The sequence below is a fragment of the Vombatus ursinus genome, unplaced genomic scaffold (assembly GCF_900497805.2).
Source record: "Vombatus ursinus unplaced genomic scaffold, bare-nosed wombat genome assembly UNPS02014820.1, whole genome shotgun sequence".
NCBI lineage: Eukaryota > Metazoa > Chordata > Mammalia > Diprotodontia > Vombatidae > Vombatus > Vombatus ursinus.
In genome coordinates, this window is record NW_020954598.1 from 25,009,343 (window position 1) to 25,023,708 (window position 14,366).

Here is a 14,366-nt window from a genome sequence, read left to right on the forward strand (position 1 = left end):
TAAGTAAAGAGGGTGGCCAGGGAGGAAGGAGGCAGGAAATGGGGGGCTGAGGGTTCCCTGGTAGGGGTAGTCATTGAAAAGAAGGGTTGGAAGTTTCTCTTCAGAGTCCTGCCTCTCCTCTGGTCCTCAGTACAGATACTCTATGCTTATGCCCATGAAGTACCTGACCTTCTGCCCCGACCTGGCTGCTCTGGAGGGAGCTGTTACCCTCCCACTGGCAATCTAGTTGTGGGCAGGAGCCAGAGTCTCCACGCCTCGTCCACCTGTGGTTTGAAGGGGCCTGAGCCCTACTGCATTGTCAGCCACTTACAGGTGCGTATTGGGCCAGAGCATTCTGCATTAGCAGCCTTTGAGAATGAGGCAGGACTCCTAGAGGGAGGAGGGCCAAAGTCTGCTAAGGGACCTTTGAGGATGGTGGGGTCAGAAGCTTCTGCAGGAGATCCTGGGGAGCTTTTCCTTAGGAGGGGAAGTGAGCATAGGGACTTTTATGAGGAGAGGCTATTTGGAGACCCTTATCCCCGCCTTCCTCTGCCTAGGACTCTGAGAAATGCTTCTTTTGTGACTCAAGGGGCCAGGGAGGCCATAGGATCAAGAATGTGATCTCCCTGAGCGGACCTGATGGGCAAAGAACATGGTGGCAGGCTGAGAGTGGTGAGGGGGAAGGGGAGTGTGGGGTGGGGGGAGACTTGTGAGCCAATGGGGTGGAGTCAGGGGATTAGCATAAGGGTTGCTCTGACCCAGTCCTTATTGGTTCAAGGTGTGGAGAATGTCAGTATCCAGCTGGACTTGGAGGGCGAATTCTACTTCACCCACCTTATCATGACTTTCAAGGTACTGAACACATACCTCTCCTTCAGTTTTAGATGCCACTGCATTTTTTTTTATGTGATCCTTGACCCCTAGGTGGGGCAATGGATAGGATGATGGGTCTGCAGTCAGAAAAACCTGAGTTTGAATCCTGTTTCAGATGCTTACTAGCTTTGTGACCCTGGGCAAGTCACTTAACCTCTGTCTGCTTCAGTTTCCTCATGTATAAAATGGGGATAACAGTAGCACCTACCTCCCTGGGATGTTGTGAGGACCAAATGAGATATTGTAAAGCAAGTACCTGGCACATGGTGAGAGCTATGTAACTGTTGTCTCTTATTACTAACACAAATGACCCTATTCCAGGTGACCTCACCATGGTGATTCTTGGCCTTATGCTTCTAAGTCCAGTTACTTCCTAACCTCTGACCCCCTAGTGACCTCTGACCATACTGATTCGTCGCACCCTGACACACCTTTCCCTAGACTTTTCGCCCGGCTGGTCTGCTGATTGAGCGTTCAGCAGATGGGGGTCAATCTTGGCGAGTTTACCGATACTTTGCTCACAACTGCTCTGGCCTCTTCCCTGGGGTTCCCCTTACACCTGGCCGCAAAGTCAGCGACCTCGTTTGTGATCAGCGTTACTCGAACATTGAACCATCAAGCCAGGGTGAGGTCAGTCCCTTGGTAGAGAAGAAGGCTGAGGATGGGGGTGGGGGTTGTCAAGGGCTCTAGTTCAGTGGTCAGAATTTCAGGTTCTATTTCCTGCCCCCATCTCAGGTAATTTTCAAAGTTCTGGACCCAGCCATCCCTGTGGAGGATCCCTATAGTCCAGAAATCCAAGGTAAGTGACCTTTCAGATGCCCAGGCCCATGGACTGCAGAAACCTCTCACCCTGAGACACTCCCCCCAACTCCCCCTCATCCACTGGGACATTCCCCCCAGAAGCTGAGACCTCCAGTGGGCACCCCTCATGGTTCTGTGACCCCCTCTGAGAGGAGCACATAGCTCGATGAGGTTTCCTTGACAACCAGATCATTCCCTGGCTGCCCAGCTTCAATCAACGCTTCCCTCCAGGCATTAGCACTTACAATGTTTTTGACACAGTATATAGTTTTTCTTTTTTCTTCCCTTAAGCAGAGGCATTTAATGAAGTGGTAGAGCAAACAGAGCGTATTTCTTGAAGGGGCCTCAACTTTTCCTTCCCTGAACATTTTAAGCAATTGTTTCTAAGAAAACTATTAACACTTTCTAAATAAAGTTACATGGTGGCATCTTTATAGGCAGATTAGGCATGTAGAACTGAAAGGGACCTTAGAGACCATCTGCTTCAGACCCCATCAAGGAGAAACTGAGGCACGGAGAGGGAAAGGGAATTAGCCCAGAGCTGATCAGTGGCAGAGGTGGGAATGCAACTCTGGTCTAGCATCCTTGCCAGTATACCATCATCCCCCAGGGAAAGATAACACACAACTCTGGGTGTAGCAGGAGGTAACAGGGCTGGGCTACTTGTTGTTCAGTCATTTCTCAGTTTTGTCCAACTCCTTATGACCCCATTTGGGGTTTTCTTGGCAGAGATACTGGAATGGTTTGCCATGTCCTTCTCCAGCTCATATTACAGATGAGGAAACTGAGGCAAACAGGGTGAAGTGACTTGCCCAGGGTCACACAGCTAGTAAGTGTCTGAGGCTGGATTTGAACTCAGGAAGATGAGTCTTCCTGACTCCAGGCCTGGCACTTGACTCACTGCGGTGCCACCTCAGATGTCTTGGACTGTTGAGCAAAGGGATTAAGCTGTGTCTGGAACGATCAGTGTGATTTGGTGAGGCCTAAGCAGGAGGAGCCAGGGATGAGCATTATGGGCTGGGAGAACAAAGGAAGGGAGGCCAGACTGCACCTAATATGTTCTGGTGAGGAGCAGGGCTTTGTTGGAGCAAAGGCTAGGAAAACCCTTGGTCTCCAGTCACATGACACGGGCTAAGTCCTAGCACTGCTGTTCATTAGGCCTGTGGCCAGAGACACATCGTTTGCCCTCTCTGAACCTCCATTTTCTCCTCCTGTGCTCCCAGCTGAAGACACTCTCCTAACCTTCTCTGCGACTTCAGGGCCTGAGAGAGTTAACCAGAACCCTGAGGGGTTGAGTGACCTGCCCAGGCCTGTACCACCAGGATGTATGAACCAGGATGTCAGAGACAGAACTGGAACTCGGCTCTCTTGGCTTTGGGCCACTTCTGTGTTGACTATACTGTGCTGTCTCTCCAGCTATAAAACAGGAATGCTAATATTTGTACAGCGTTAGACTGATCTCTGAACCTTAAGGCACTCTGAGTCACGGAGGTTATATTTAGATTATGAATGATCTCAAATATCCTGTAGGCACTGGGGAGTCATTGAAGGTTTCTGAGTAAGGGAGTAACCTAGTCACATCTCTGCATTATTTTGGCACACGTGTGAAGAGTAGGTTGGGGAGAAAGATAGACTGGGGAGACAGAGGGAGACTGAGAGGGGGTGTCCAGGCTGATCTCTCCATCCCGCCGACCATCACTACCCCACTCTCCCCAGAACTGCTTCGAGTTACCAACCTGAGAGTGAATTTCTCTAAACTCCACACGTTGGGAGATGGGCCGCTGGGGGTCTGGGGCCACCACCATGGGCCTCACTACTACTATGCCTTGTACGAGCTTGTGGTCCGAGGAAGTTGCCTTTGCCATGGACATGCCTCTGAGTGTGCACCTGCTCCTGGTGCCCCGCCTAGTGTGGATGGCATGGTGAGTGGAAGTCTCTGAGGGCAGGGAGGGTCAGAGGTAAAGGAGGGGTATCTCCTTAGGGTGTGGGGGGCTTCCTGAAGACTGAGTCTCTGGATTCTCTCTGGGGGTTGGATGCCCGGGGTCTTCATGGAGTTCAGAATCCTTTCAGGCTCTTTGAGGCAGTGTTCCCACAATCTTATCAGCTTTACAATGTTTGCAGGTCCACGGGCTTTGTGTGTGTCAGCACCGGACAGCTGGACTCCACTGTGAGCGCTGCCAGGACCTGCACCATGACCAACCCTGGGGCCCAGCCGAGCCTGGGAATCCTCACACCTGCCAGGGTGGGTGCTGCTTGTTACCGTCTGTAATCCTTGTGCCCTTGCTATCCCCTGGGTATCTCTGACCCACCCGTTTCCCTCTCTTTTCCCCTAGAGTGTGAATGCCATCAGCATGCCAGGAGTTGCCACTTTGACATGGCTGTTTTTGTGGCCTCAGGCAATGTGAGTGGAGGTGTGTGTGATGCATGTCAGCACCACACAGCAGGGAGGCACTGTGAGATCTGCCGACCCTTCTACTACAGGGACCCCCGTGAAGACCCCCGCTCCCCATATACCTGTAAACGTAAGTCCTTTGATGAGGAGCCCTGGCCCCAGCTATGAACCTAACCCATGAACCCTGGTATTTGCCACCCCATCCCAATCCTAATCTCTGACTTTGCCCATAATTTCTGAACATGGTATTTGACCCCTTTTTCCAACTCCGTTCTTGTGTCCCCAGCTTGTGACTGTGACCCTTCAGGCACCCTGAATGGGGGTCTCTGTGACACACACACAGATGAGGTCCGGGGGCTCCTCTCTGGACAGTGTCGCTGCAAAGCCCACGTGTGGGGCCCACGCTGTGATACCTGTCGTCCTGGTTACTATGGTCTGAGCCCAGCATTACCTGAAGGTTGTTTGTGTGAGTGACCCCAGACTCTCTAGACCTCGGATTCCAAGCCCCTCAACTCAGGATACCTGATTGCTAGAGCCTGAACCTCATATAGCCCAAAGCCTGTCTTGTGACCCCTTAACCTGAGAGCTCCAGAATGTGACCCAGAATTTAGGAAGCCCCAGCCTCATGAATCTATATTTCTTGAACCCCTTGACCCACCTCAGGACCCCATGACCCCAAGAACTACCAATAAAAGACACTCAGTCTCTATGGCCTGAGTCCAGTTGGATCCAAGGGATCCTGTGTGAAGTGGCCCCCAAATCCAGGGTTTCATGACTCTTGACCTCAGGACCCCATAATCCCCTGACTCCTAGAGTCCCCAGACTTGTATACCTAGTCACTTTGAGTAGCTGGATACCACTTAAAGGCTGTCTGTGCAAATGACCCCTTAGCCCTGGGAGCTCTCTGACCCCCAGCTCAAGACTCTGACTCTTAGCCCAGGACACTGTGATTTGAGCCCAGTTCTCTGAGCCTGAAGATCAGCCTCTGTGACTATGTCTGCCCCTTCTCTCCTCAGTTTCTCCCCGGGCCATCCTTTCCGTCACATTTTGACACTGTCTTTGCTCCCCTAGCCTGCAGGTGTGATCCTCGGGGCACAGTCCCAGGTGACACCCCCTGTGACTCCATCAGTGGTGACTGCTATTGCAAACGTTTTGTTACTGGCCAGAACTGTGACCAATGCCTGGTGAGCTCTTACCTTGACCTCAGACTCTCTTCTTCCTGCCTGACTCTGGATACTGAAACTTAGTCTCCAACCTAGAACCCCCACTTTGACCTTCACCACTGAACTCTGAGCCCTAATCCTTATCCCCAAGACCCTCAAACCCTTGAGTCTTTACCCTCACTCAACATCTTTGGCCCTTGTTCCATTTACTTTTGTAGTAACTTTAGTTTATTCTAGCAAATTCAACACAGATGAAGCTCCTCTGCTGTGTGACTTTATATTGGTCTGCCTCCAGGTCTCAGCTTTTCCATCTATAAAAAGGAGAAGGTTGTACCCAGCAATCCCCACGGGCCCTCTGACATTCTGTGTTCTGTGTTCTAAGGCTCCTTCCAGCACTGATAAGTGATGTTTTCCATTCTTAGATCCCTTCCAGATCTGAAATACTTTGTTCTGTGCTCTGAGGGTCCTTTTAGGTTGATGGTTTTTAAGGTTCTAAATAAGCTTTTATTTCCCCCTCAAGATCCCTTGCCTGCCTAAATGGCAGCAGGATGCCTTCATGTGAATTATTATTGTACAGAATAGGAAGCACTCTCAGAAAAGAGACTGCCCAAAATCACATGGGTAGTTTGTGGGAGAAACACGATTACAAACCAGATCTTTTGCTTCCAAATCTAGTGCTTTTTCTACTAAGCTACACTGCTTCTAGATTAGTTTGTTTTCCCAATTATTATTTTAAAAATACTTTCAATGTAATTCTTTTATTGGAAAATTGAATTTAAATATCACTGTTCACTAAGTTGAAGGATGATAGAGCAAGTATTTCAAGGAAATGAAATATAAGGTACCATTCAATACCATTATTGCTAATCAGCTCTTACTGGATTAATTTAGGCCTGATTAGGAGATCCTGAGACTCTCACTGAGCCAGAAGGGATTTAGAGATCACTGAGTCACACCCCACCTCGTTTTAGAGATGAGGAAACTGAAGCTCAGAGAAATTGCATAACTTGGCCAAGGTCACATGAGGAGATCCAAGATTTGAACCCACATCCCCTCCCTCCCAAAGAATGCTAATGCTGCATGCTGTTCTTCTTAAACTCACTCTGAATACAAACTGTGGAGTGTTATTCCATGACTTACGCACCTGATTGAGAAAGAACCTGGAACTTTGATTCTCCATGGGTAAACCAGGGGCTTGTTCAAGGTCATTTCTAAGGCTCCTCCCATCAAGGGGCCAATTGATATTGGCCGGTCCTAGGAGGTCATTCATGGGCCTTGAGGAGCCAAGTCCCTCTGATTATCTCAGTTGCAGACAGAGACTGACCAATTGGAGGACTGATTAAAAGACCTGGTTTATTTCTCTAGAAGGCCTCTGTGCTTCTCCTTTTGCCTCGGGGTCCTCTTTCTTCAGCCTAGCACAAACAGTGCCCATAGGGGATTCTACCTGATCATCAGTCCTTATTCTCTCAAAGAACCGGTAGCATTTCTCACAACAGTTTTGTGACTGTCAGCTTGAGATCGTGTTTAAAATTTGCCCATACTAGTTCCTATAGTCCTTCAGTCCCATTGTGTTTTACTGCCTCTTCCAGAGGGACTAGATTTCTGGAGAAACTTGTAAGTGGGCTGGTGCCCCCATGGGGACAGGTAAGAAGGAGTACCACAGCAGTGGCATGCAGGTGGTGGTGGCAGGGATGGTGATCTCTTGACTGCCACAGGGTAAAAATATGCTCCCTGCCATGTCCGCACCGTGGGAAAAGCTCTGGATGCCTTACCCTAGTTACAGCTCTGAATGGAGATAGACTTTTTTTTTAAATCAAAGTTAGACAGAAAACTTCACAAAATTTTTCTAAAATATCAACCTCTGTCACTCCCTGGCACTGTAACTGCTGATCTCTGGCCACCTAGCTGAGATTGCAGACCTTGCTCCATGGCTCCCAGAGAGGAGGCAGCATGTCTTATACGGTGTCAGATCTTGGGGTTTAGAGACAAGAGAGCTAGGTCTAGCATCAGCTGTGTGTCCTCATGCAAATCATTTACCTTCCCTGAGCCCCAGTGGCCTTGTCTGTAAAATGGGGATGATTATAGCCATACCTGGAGGGAATGTTATGAGGAAAGTTCTTTGTAAGCTTTTAACTCCTTCAGGAATATGGGTCGTGTAATTTATGATTCTTCTCCTTCCTCTCTCCCTGCAGCCAGAATTCTGGGGCCTGAGCAGTGACTTCACTGGCTGCCGGCCTTGTGACTGTGATTTTGGTGGAGCCTACAGCAACAGGTGGGGGCTTGGTCAAGAGCCTGGAAGCTAGAGGAAGGGGGGATTCCAGGCAGTACCAGGGCCAAAAATGGAGGATTAACCTTATCCCCCTATACTACCTGTGTCACCAGGTGCTCATCAGGGGAGGGGCTTTGTCCTTGTCGCCCCCACCTACAAGGCCGAGACTGCCTTGAGGTCCAGTCTGGTTACTTCTGTGCAGCCCTGGACCAGGCTGTAGCTGAGGCAGAGCTTGGGCAGAGGCTCAAGCCCTCTGACCCCCGGCTACCTGTGAGTATGTGAGCTCCACAAGTTGGCACTCAGAGGAGGGAGGGATGGCTGAAGACCGGAGCAATCAGGGAGGGCTTTCTGGAGGAGAAACTTAAATAGAATAAGTTGCCTTGGAAGACTGTGAGCTTCTCACCACAGAAAGTCTTCAAAGGAAGGCTGGATGACCACTTGTCAGGATGGACAAATTGTACCAGATGCCCTTGGGAGGCCCCACTAGCTTTAGAGATTTTCTGAGTCTCTGAGCTGAAGGCCAGGGAGAATTGAGGTGGGATTGGTATTTTGGAGTAGTAGTTAACCAAAGGAGATAGAGGGGACTCTGGCAGTGAGTATCTAAGTAGGAGGAGACATGGACCTTTAGTCCTGCTGTCCTTCAGGGAGCCCCTCTACCTGATGTCCCCCCCAACTGCCTGCCAACCACAGGACCTGTGTTGAAGAGGCTCAGACCCCGGCTCTGGCGTCAGCGTAGCACACCCTGCCCTAGTCAGGTTACTCGCCGTGGACGCCACAGCTACCAACCATCGAAGGTGAAGGGTCAGTGGGAAAGCCCTGGGGATGAAAGGAGGTTGGGGGGATGGGGAGTGTTGAGGATGCTTTCCAGGGTAGCAGAAAAAGAACAGACTTGCGCTCTGCCTTCAGGGAGCTCCCAAGAAGACTCAGAGCCAGATTTCCCCCTTGAGACCTCACAGTATTATTTCTGTCTCATCCCTAGGCTGCTGTGGAGCCACGGCCTTGGAGCCAGGGCCCTCAGACCTCCTCCTGGACAGGCCCTGGGTTTTCCAGGGTGGAGGACAGGGCTGGCCTCATGTTCCAGGCCCCTCCAGTGCCACGAGCCATGGAATATGACATCGTGCTGCGTTATGAAGCTCAGGTTAGGCCCTGAGATTATGGGGTTATGGAGGAGCTGGGGGTGGGGTGGTGAAGGAAGCTCTTTCACCCTTGACCCTTTGACACTTCCAGGCCCCTGAGGACTGGGAGGCCCTTGTCAGTGTCCGAGCCAACTCCCTGCCCAGCAGCACCCGTTGTGCCAATGTGTTGCCCTCAGAGCAGCTCTATCAGGTGGTCCTACCCTCCAGGCACAGGTATGAATTCAGTCAAGGTAGAATCTGGAAAATTAGGGGGGGGGTGCAAAGATACCAGGTATCAGATAACTGAAGGGGGCGGGGTGAACACAGACACCAATCTTGCATCAATGCGCTCTTTCCCTCCAGAGCTGTGGTTCTGTCTAGACCCTTCTGCTTTGAACCTGAAACCAGATACATGGTGACCTTGAGACTGCAGCGTGTGACAAGTACACGGAGCCCAGCGGGGGGAACCATCCTGCTAGACTCAGTGAGGCTTTTGGGCCCCCTGCCTCCTAACACGTTAGGGTCCCCAGCACATCTCTTCACTCCCCAAGCCTTCGCTGAGCCTCCCTGTTCCCAGGGTTGGGCTCAGCACAGTTAGAGAGCTTGAGAAAGAGGAATCCTGGGCCCTGCCCTCAGGGAGGTCATTGTTTCGGAAGGTCTGGGGATAGACGGGAGACTGAATGAAGGGGCCTGTGGGAGGGAAGGCCTGGGTGAGCAGGGGCACAAAGCAAGGACCTATCTTAGGCATTGGCTCACAGATCAAGGGCTAGAAGGGACCCCCAAGGTCGTCTGGACCAACACTCTCATTTTACTTATGAGGAAACTGAGTCCCAGTGAGGTGGGCTTACTTGACCAAAGTGACACAGGTGTTTAGTGGCAGAACTGGGATTTCATTCAGGTCCTCTGACTCTCACTGTTGCTGTCTGTTGTTCAGTTGTGCCCCACTGTTTGTAAGCCCGTGGACCATAGCATGTCAGTACTGTCCATGGGGTTTTCTTGGCAAAGATAGTGGAGTGGTTTGTCATTTCCTCCTCCAGAAGATTAAGGTAAACAAGGTTAAGTGACTTGCCCAAAGTCACATAGCTAGTGAGTGTCTAAGGCTGGATTTGAACTCAGGTCTTCTTGGCCTCTGGCCCAGTGCTGTATCCACTGAGCCATCTAGCTGTTATATGCCTCTCATTTGGGCCTTAAAGGACAGCTAGGATTTGGAGAGAAGAGGGTGGCATTCTGGGCAGAGGATTAAGAAGAGAGGCAGGGCAGCTAGGTGGTGCAGTGGATAGAGCACCAGCCCGGTAGTCAGGAGGACCTGAGGGCAAATCACTTATCCCCAATTGCCTTAAAAAAAAAAGAAGAAGAAGAACAGAGGCAGACATAAGCTTAGAATGGGGCAAGGGAGAGAGAGAGAGATAGTGTGAGAGCTTTGAGTCCCAGGCCATGGAGTTTGGACTAACCCGGGAGACTAAGCCATGAGCCATTCTTGATCAGTAACTTGGCAGACGTGTGCCACAGGGCATTTATCTTGCTGACTGTGTAAAGGATGAATCTGAAGATGGATAAATAAGAGGTGGGATGACTGCTTAGGAGGATGTGGCGATTGTCCAGAGAGGCAGTGAGGGCCTGGACTAGGGGGAAGGCTTCCATGGATGTTGAGGCAGTGTTCAGGCCTGGGGAATGACTGGTGGCTATAGGCAGGTACCTGCCTCTGCAGCATAAGAGGTGCACAGAGAGATGTCTGCCTTTTGCCAATCACCCCAGGCCTGCTGAAGGAACACTGAGAAATACTCATCGTTGGTGTCTGAGGAGTGGATGGGAGAAACCAGACCCTGGAGGTGGGGAAGGGAGGTGTGCACACCTAGAATAAGCTTGCTTGTAGTCTAATTGGGCCGAAGTGGAGAGTTGCAGTGAGAAGGAGTCAGTCTGTTGGGCATGATGGAGTCTTGGGGAGCCCCTGGTTTGTGTGTGGATGTGGAATAGGAAAAACGAGTCTGTGGATGGGGAATGAGCGGAGAGTGTGCCAAAGGAGAGGACTCAGTGAGAGTTAGGGCTGAGCTTTTTAGCTGGGCCTTCCTGGCAGAAAGCTGGGCTGTGTTCTAAATCCTACATCCAGCCTTTATTCCCCACAGAGCAGTGGCAGGACTGGGGAGCCAGAAGAGATTGGCTTGTCTATTTCTGTACTGGAATGACGTTTCTGAACTCCCCTAAAGGAAGAGACAGAGAGCCCTTGAGCCACGAGGAAGATGGGCTGCCAGTGAAAAGTACCTAAAGGACAAGACTTAGTAAAAACTGATTGGGTGTGGGGATGATGGAGGATGATGAGTCAGCAGTGATTCTAAGGTTTTGAGCCTAGATCATGAGGAGAATGGTGGTGCCAGCACCTCAACTGAAAAAGGGAGGCTGGGAGCAGGATCAGGTTTGGGGTGGAAGACGATCAGTTCACTTTTGAACAAATAAGGTCAAGGATACATCCAGGTGGAGATTCAGTTTAATTCTTAGTTTACCAAGCGCCTGCTGCATGCAAGGCTTTCTGCTTGGCACTTGGGATACAAGAATTAAGAAGAGACACTTTTCTTGCTTCAAGGAAAGTATAGTGTACTGGGGAGATTCAGCATACGCACACATGAATATCATGCAAAGGAGAGTGTAAAACAGACAAAAACAAGATCCAGATAAAATAATCTAACAGAATTGGGTTAAATTGAAGGCATTAATGAAGTGCCCCAGTTGAGGCTAACGTCCCTAGACTGGAGATTCAGAGAAGAAAGAGCCAGAATGAGGAGGGCAGATGTTCTAGGAATGTGTGAATTCATGGAGGCAAGAAGGGAGGATTAAATTGAGGAAGAGTGATTGGTACAGTATGGCTGGAATGTAGAGTCCAGGTCTGAAGTTAGAGATCTGGGAATCATCGGCATAGAAGGGAGAATAGAAACCATGGGAGTGGATGAGTCAAGAAAAGAAATAGGAATGCTGAGGGCTAATATACCTTCCAAAGTCCCTTGGGATTCTCAGATTTCCTGTGACCCACCTGAAGTCTCCCAGTCTTTTTGTCTTTCTCAGAGAGGCCCCCCCGCCTGAATCTGGAATACCAGATTCTGGGCCATTCCCCACAGACTTGCCTGTCCCTAATGATTCCCCTTTCTCCACAGCTGGTGCTTCTGCCTCAAGTAGAAGAACTTCCAGGCCTAAGAAGGGGGGACCCTGGGGCATCGGGGCACCTGAGAGAACTCAGTCGTGGCCAGTGCCTTGAAGCTGCAAGAACACTCCCCCTAGGGCCACCATCAGAGTCTTGTGCCCGCTTGATCTGTAGCATCTCTGCCCTTCTCTATGGTGGTGGCCTGGGTGAGTGACCCTGAGTGGCTGGGACTAGGGAATGTTGGGTAGAGGGGTGATCAGGACCAGGGTGACTCATGGGACTGGAGAAGTAGCAGTGGAGTCAATAAAGGAAGTGTGAAAGAGTAGCTAAGGAATGCCTGGGGGAGGTGATGATGTTGATAATAATACTTAGCCTTTATATTGTGGTTTATCTTTTACAAAGCACTTGACATGTGCTGTTTCATTTGGTTCTAGTTTTAGCCTCATTTTTAGATGAGGAAACTGAGGCAGAGAGGGAGGTTGAATGACTCACCCAGGATTACACAGCTAGGAAGTGTCTGGAACGGGATTTGAAGTCAGGTCTTCCTGATTCCAAGTCCAGCCCTCTGTCCACTGAGCCACCTCCCTGTCTTGGGGTTACCCAGAAATTGACTGGGTACTGCCTAGAAGGTTCAGGATAAAAGGAGGATCTGACTCTGAAAGTGGTTATGTACGTAGGGGGATAGGGTAAGAGAAATCAGAGGGTTGGGGGCGTGACCAAAGAATGGCTGTGGACACAGGGGAATGAAAAGGTGGCTGGGGGAGTGAATGGAAGTGTCTCTTATGAGGGCTGAGTCCTAAGGGTGTTTGGGGGTCAGGCACCTGGGGCTGAGTTCAGCCTGCCTCACCCAGACATTGCTCTCCCACCTCTAGCCTGCGAGTGTGACCCACAGGGCTCTCTGAGCTCCGAGTGTGCCCGTGTGGGTGGCCAGTGCCCATGTCGACCCCACGTCATTGGCCAGCGCTGTGACCGGTGTGAGCCCCGGACATATGGCTTTGGCCCGGCAGGCTGCAGTGGTGAGGACTGAGACAGACATTGGGCTAAGCACTGGGTGGCATAGAGATGAGGTTGGGACAGACCGTCCCCCTCCCCCCACCCAGCCTGACCCCTTACTGCTTCCCCTAGAGTGTCGTTGCTCCCCTGAGGGATCCACCAGTTTGGCCTGTGATCCTTTAAGTGGACAGTGCCCATGCCAGCCAGGCGTCACAGGACGAAGGTGTGACCAGTGCCTGCCTGGCCAGTGGGGCTTCCCTCGGTGCCAGCCCTGTGAGTGTAATGGGCATGCAGAGCAGTGCCACCCACACACAGGTGTGTGCCAGGCCTGTGGAGATGCCACCACCGGGCGTCATTGTGAAAGGTGAGTGAAGCCTCCTCTTAAAGTCCTATCTAAAAAAGGAGATATGGCTCCTCCCTAGGAAACCTTCAGGGCTTGCTGGTCAATTATGGGGTGGTGGAGGTAGGTGGTACCCAGCCTGGTTATTAGCACCACACTACCCCCACAGGTGCCAGGATGGTTATTATGGAGACCCTGTCCTGGGCTCTGGACAGCAGTGCCGGCCTTGTCCCTGCCCTGGGTTCTTGGGCTCTGGTAATTACCATGGGACCTCATGTCAAGCGGATGGTGGGAGTGAACGAATCCTATGTCTCTGTGCCCCTGGCTATGCAGGTAAGTGGTAGTAATGGGCATTAAGTCTAGAGAACCAGGGTCTGATCTTCTAAGCATCCCCTACTCCCCACAATACTAACTCCTATTTCTGTGGCAACATTAAGGTTTACAAAGCACTTTCCCTACAGCAGCCTTGGAAGAGAAGTATAATTCTCTCCATTTTATTGATGGGAAAATTGAGGATTAGAGAAATTAAATGAGTTGCCCCAGACCACGTACCTAGTAAGTGACTCTCCTGATGGCAGAGCTGGGCTTTTCACACTGCGCTGTCTGTGCTGATTCCCATGATTCACAGACCATGTACCCCTCGTCCGAGGCCTGAACACCTTCACAAAGACAAAACTGTGAAGATGCACAAGAAACGAACTATCTTCTCTTTGGTGATTTGTTATCACTGTTTTGATGGTAATGTTGGTGGTGATGGTGACGCTGATGGTTATGATAGCAATTTCCTGTCACTTTAATGTTTGCAAAGACCATTCCTTAACCATAATCCTCTGTGAGTTAGGGAGCACAATATTGTTATTCCCAATGTTTACCACAATCAGGGTAACACAAGATTTAGCAGTTTTTACATTAAGGGACCACAGGGCATGGAATATAATATTCAGGAGGGCAAAGGAGATAGGATTACAACCAAGAATCACCTACCCAGCAAAACTGAGTATAATCCTTCAGGGGAAAAAATGGTCATTCAGTGAAATAGGGGACTTTCAAGCATTCTTGATGAAAAGACCAGAGCTGAATAGAAAATTTGACTTTCAAATACAAGACTCAAGTGAAACATAAAGAGGTAAACAGGAAAGAGAAATCATAAGAGATTTCTTAAGGTTGAACTGTTTACATTCCTGCATGGAAAGATGATATTTGTAACTCATGAGACCTTTGTCAGTATTAGGGTAGTTGGAGGGAAAAAATTATATGTATGTATATAGATAGATAGATAGATAGATAGATAGATAGATAGATAGATAGATA

The 14,366-nt window shown here is 50.1% G+C and overlaps 1 protein-coding gene across 1 annotated transcript in view; it reads left to right on the top strand.

Annotated features, from left to right (window-relative positions):
- Nucleotides 1-14,366, top strand: part of LAMB2 (laminin subunit beta 2) — a 23,689-nt gene that overhangs the window by 733 nt on the left and 8,590 nt on the right. The window contains exons 2-21 of the mRNA XM_027836900.1: nt 131-312; nt 537-651; nt 758-831; nt 1,294-1,482; nt 1,588-1,651; nt 3,370-3,575; nt 3,775-3,895; nt 3,987-4,175; nt 4,332-4,511; nt 5,117-5,229; nt 7,401-7,480; nt 7,591-7,747; nt 8,122-8,271; nt 8,457-8,615; nt 8,705-8,826; nt 8,956-9,076; nt 11,736-11,928; nt 12,595-12,738; nt 12,848-13,079; nt 13,225-13,388. Of these exons, the coding sequence (XP_027692701.1) occupies nt 131-312; nt 537-651; nt 758-831; nt 1,294-1,482; nt 1,588-1,651; nt 3,370-3,575; nt 3,775-3,895; nt 3,987-4,175; nt 4,332-4,511; nt 5,117-5,229; nt 7,401-7,480; nt 7,591-7,747; nt 8,122-8,271; nt 8,457-8,615; nt 8,705-8,826; nt 8,956-9,076; nt 11,736-11,928; nt 12,595-12,738; nt 12,848-13,079; nt 13,225-13,388 (2,955 nt within the window). The remainder of the gene's footprint in view (nt 1-130; nt 313-536; nt 652-757; nt 832-1,293; nt 1,483-1,587; nt 1,652-3,369; nt 3,576-3,774; nt 3,896-3,986; nt 4,176-4,331; nt 4,512-5,116; nt 5,230-7,400; nt 7,481-7,590; nt 7,748-8,121; nt 8,272-8,456; nt 8,616-8,704; nt 8,827-8,955; nt 9,077-11,735; nt 11,929-12,594; nt 12,739-12,847; nt 13,080-13,224; nt 13,389-14,366) is intronic.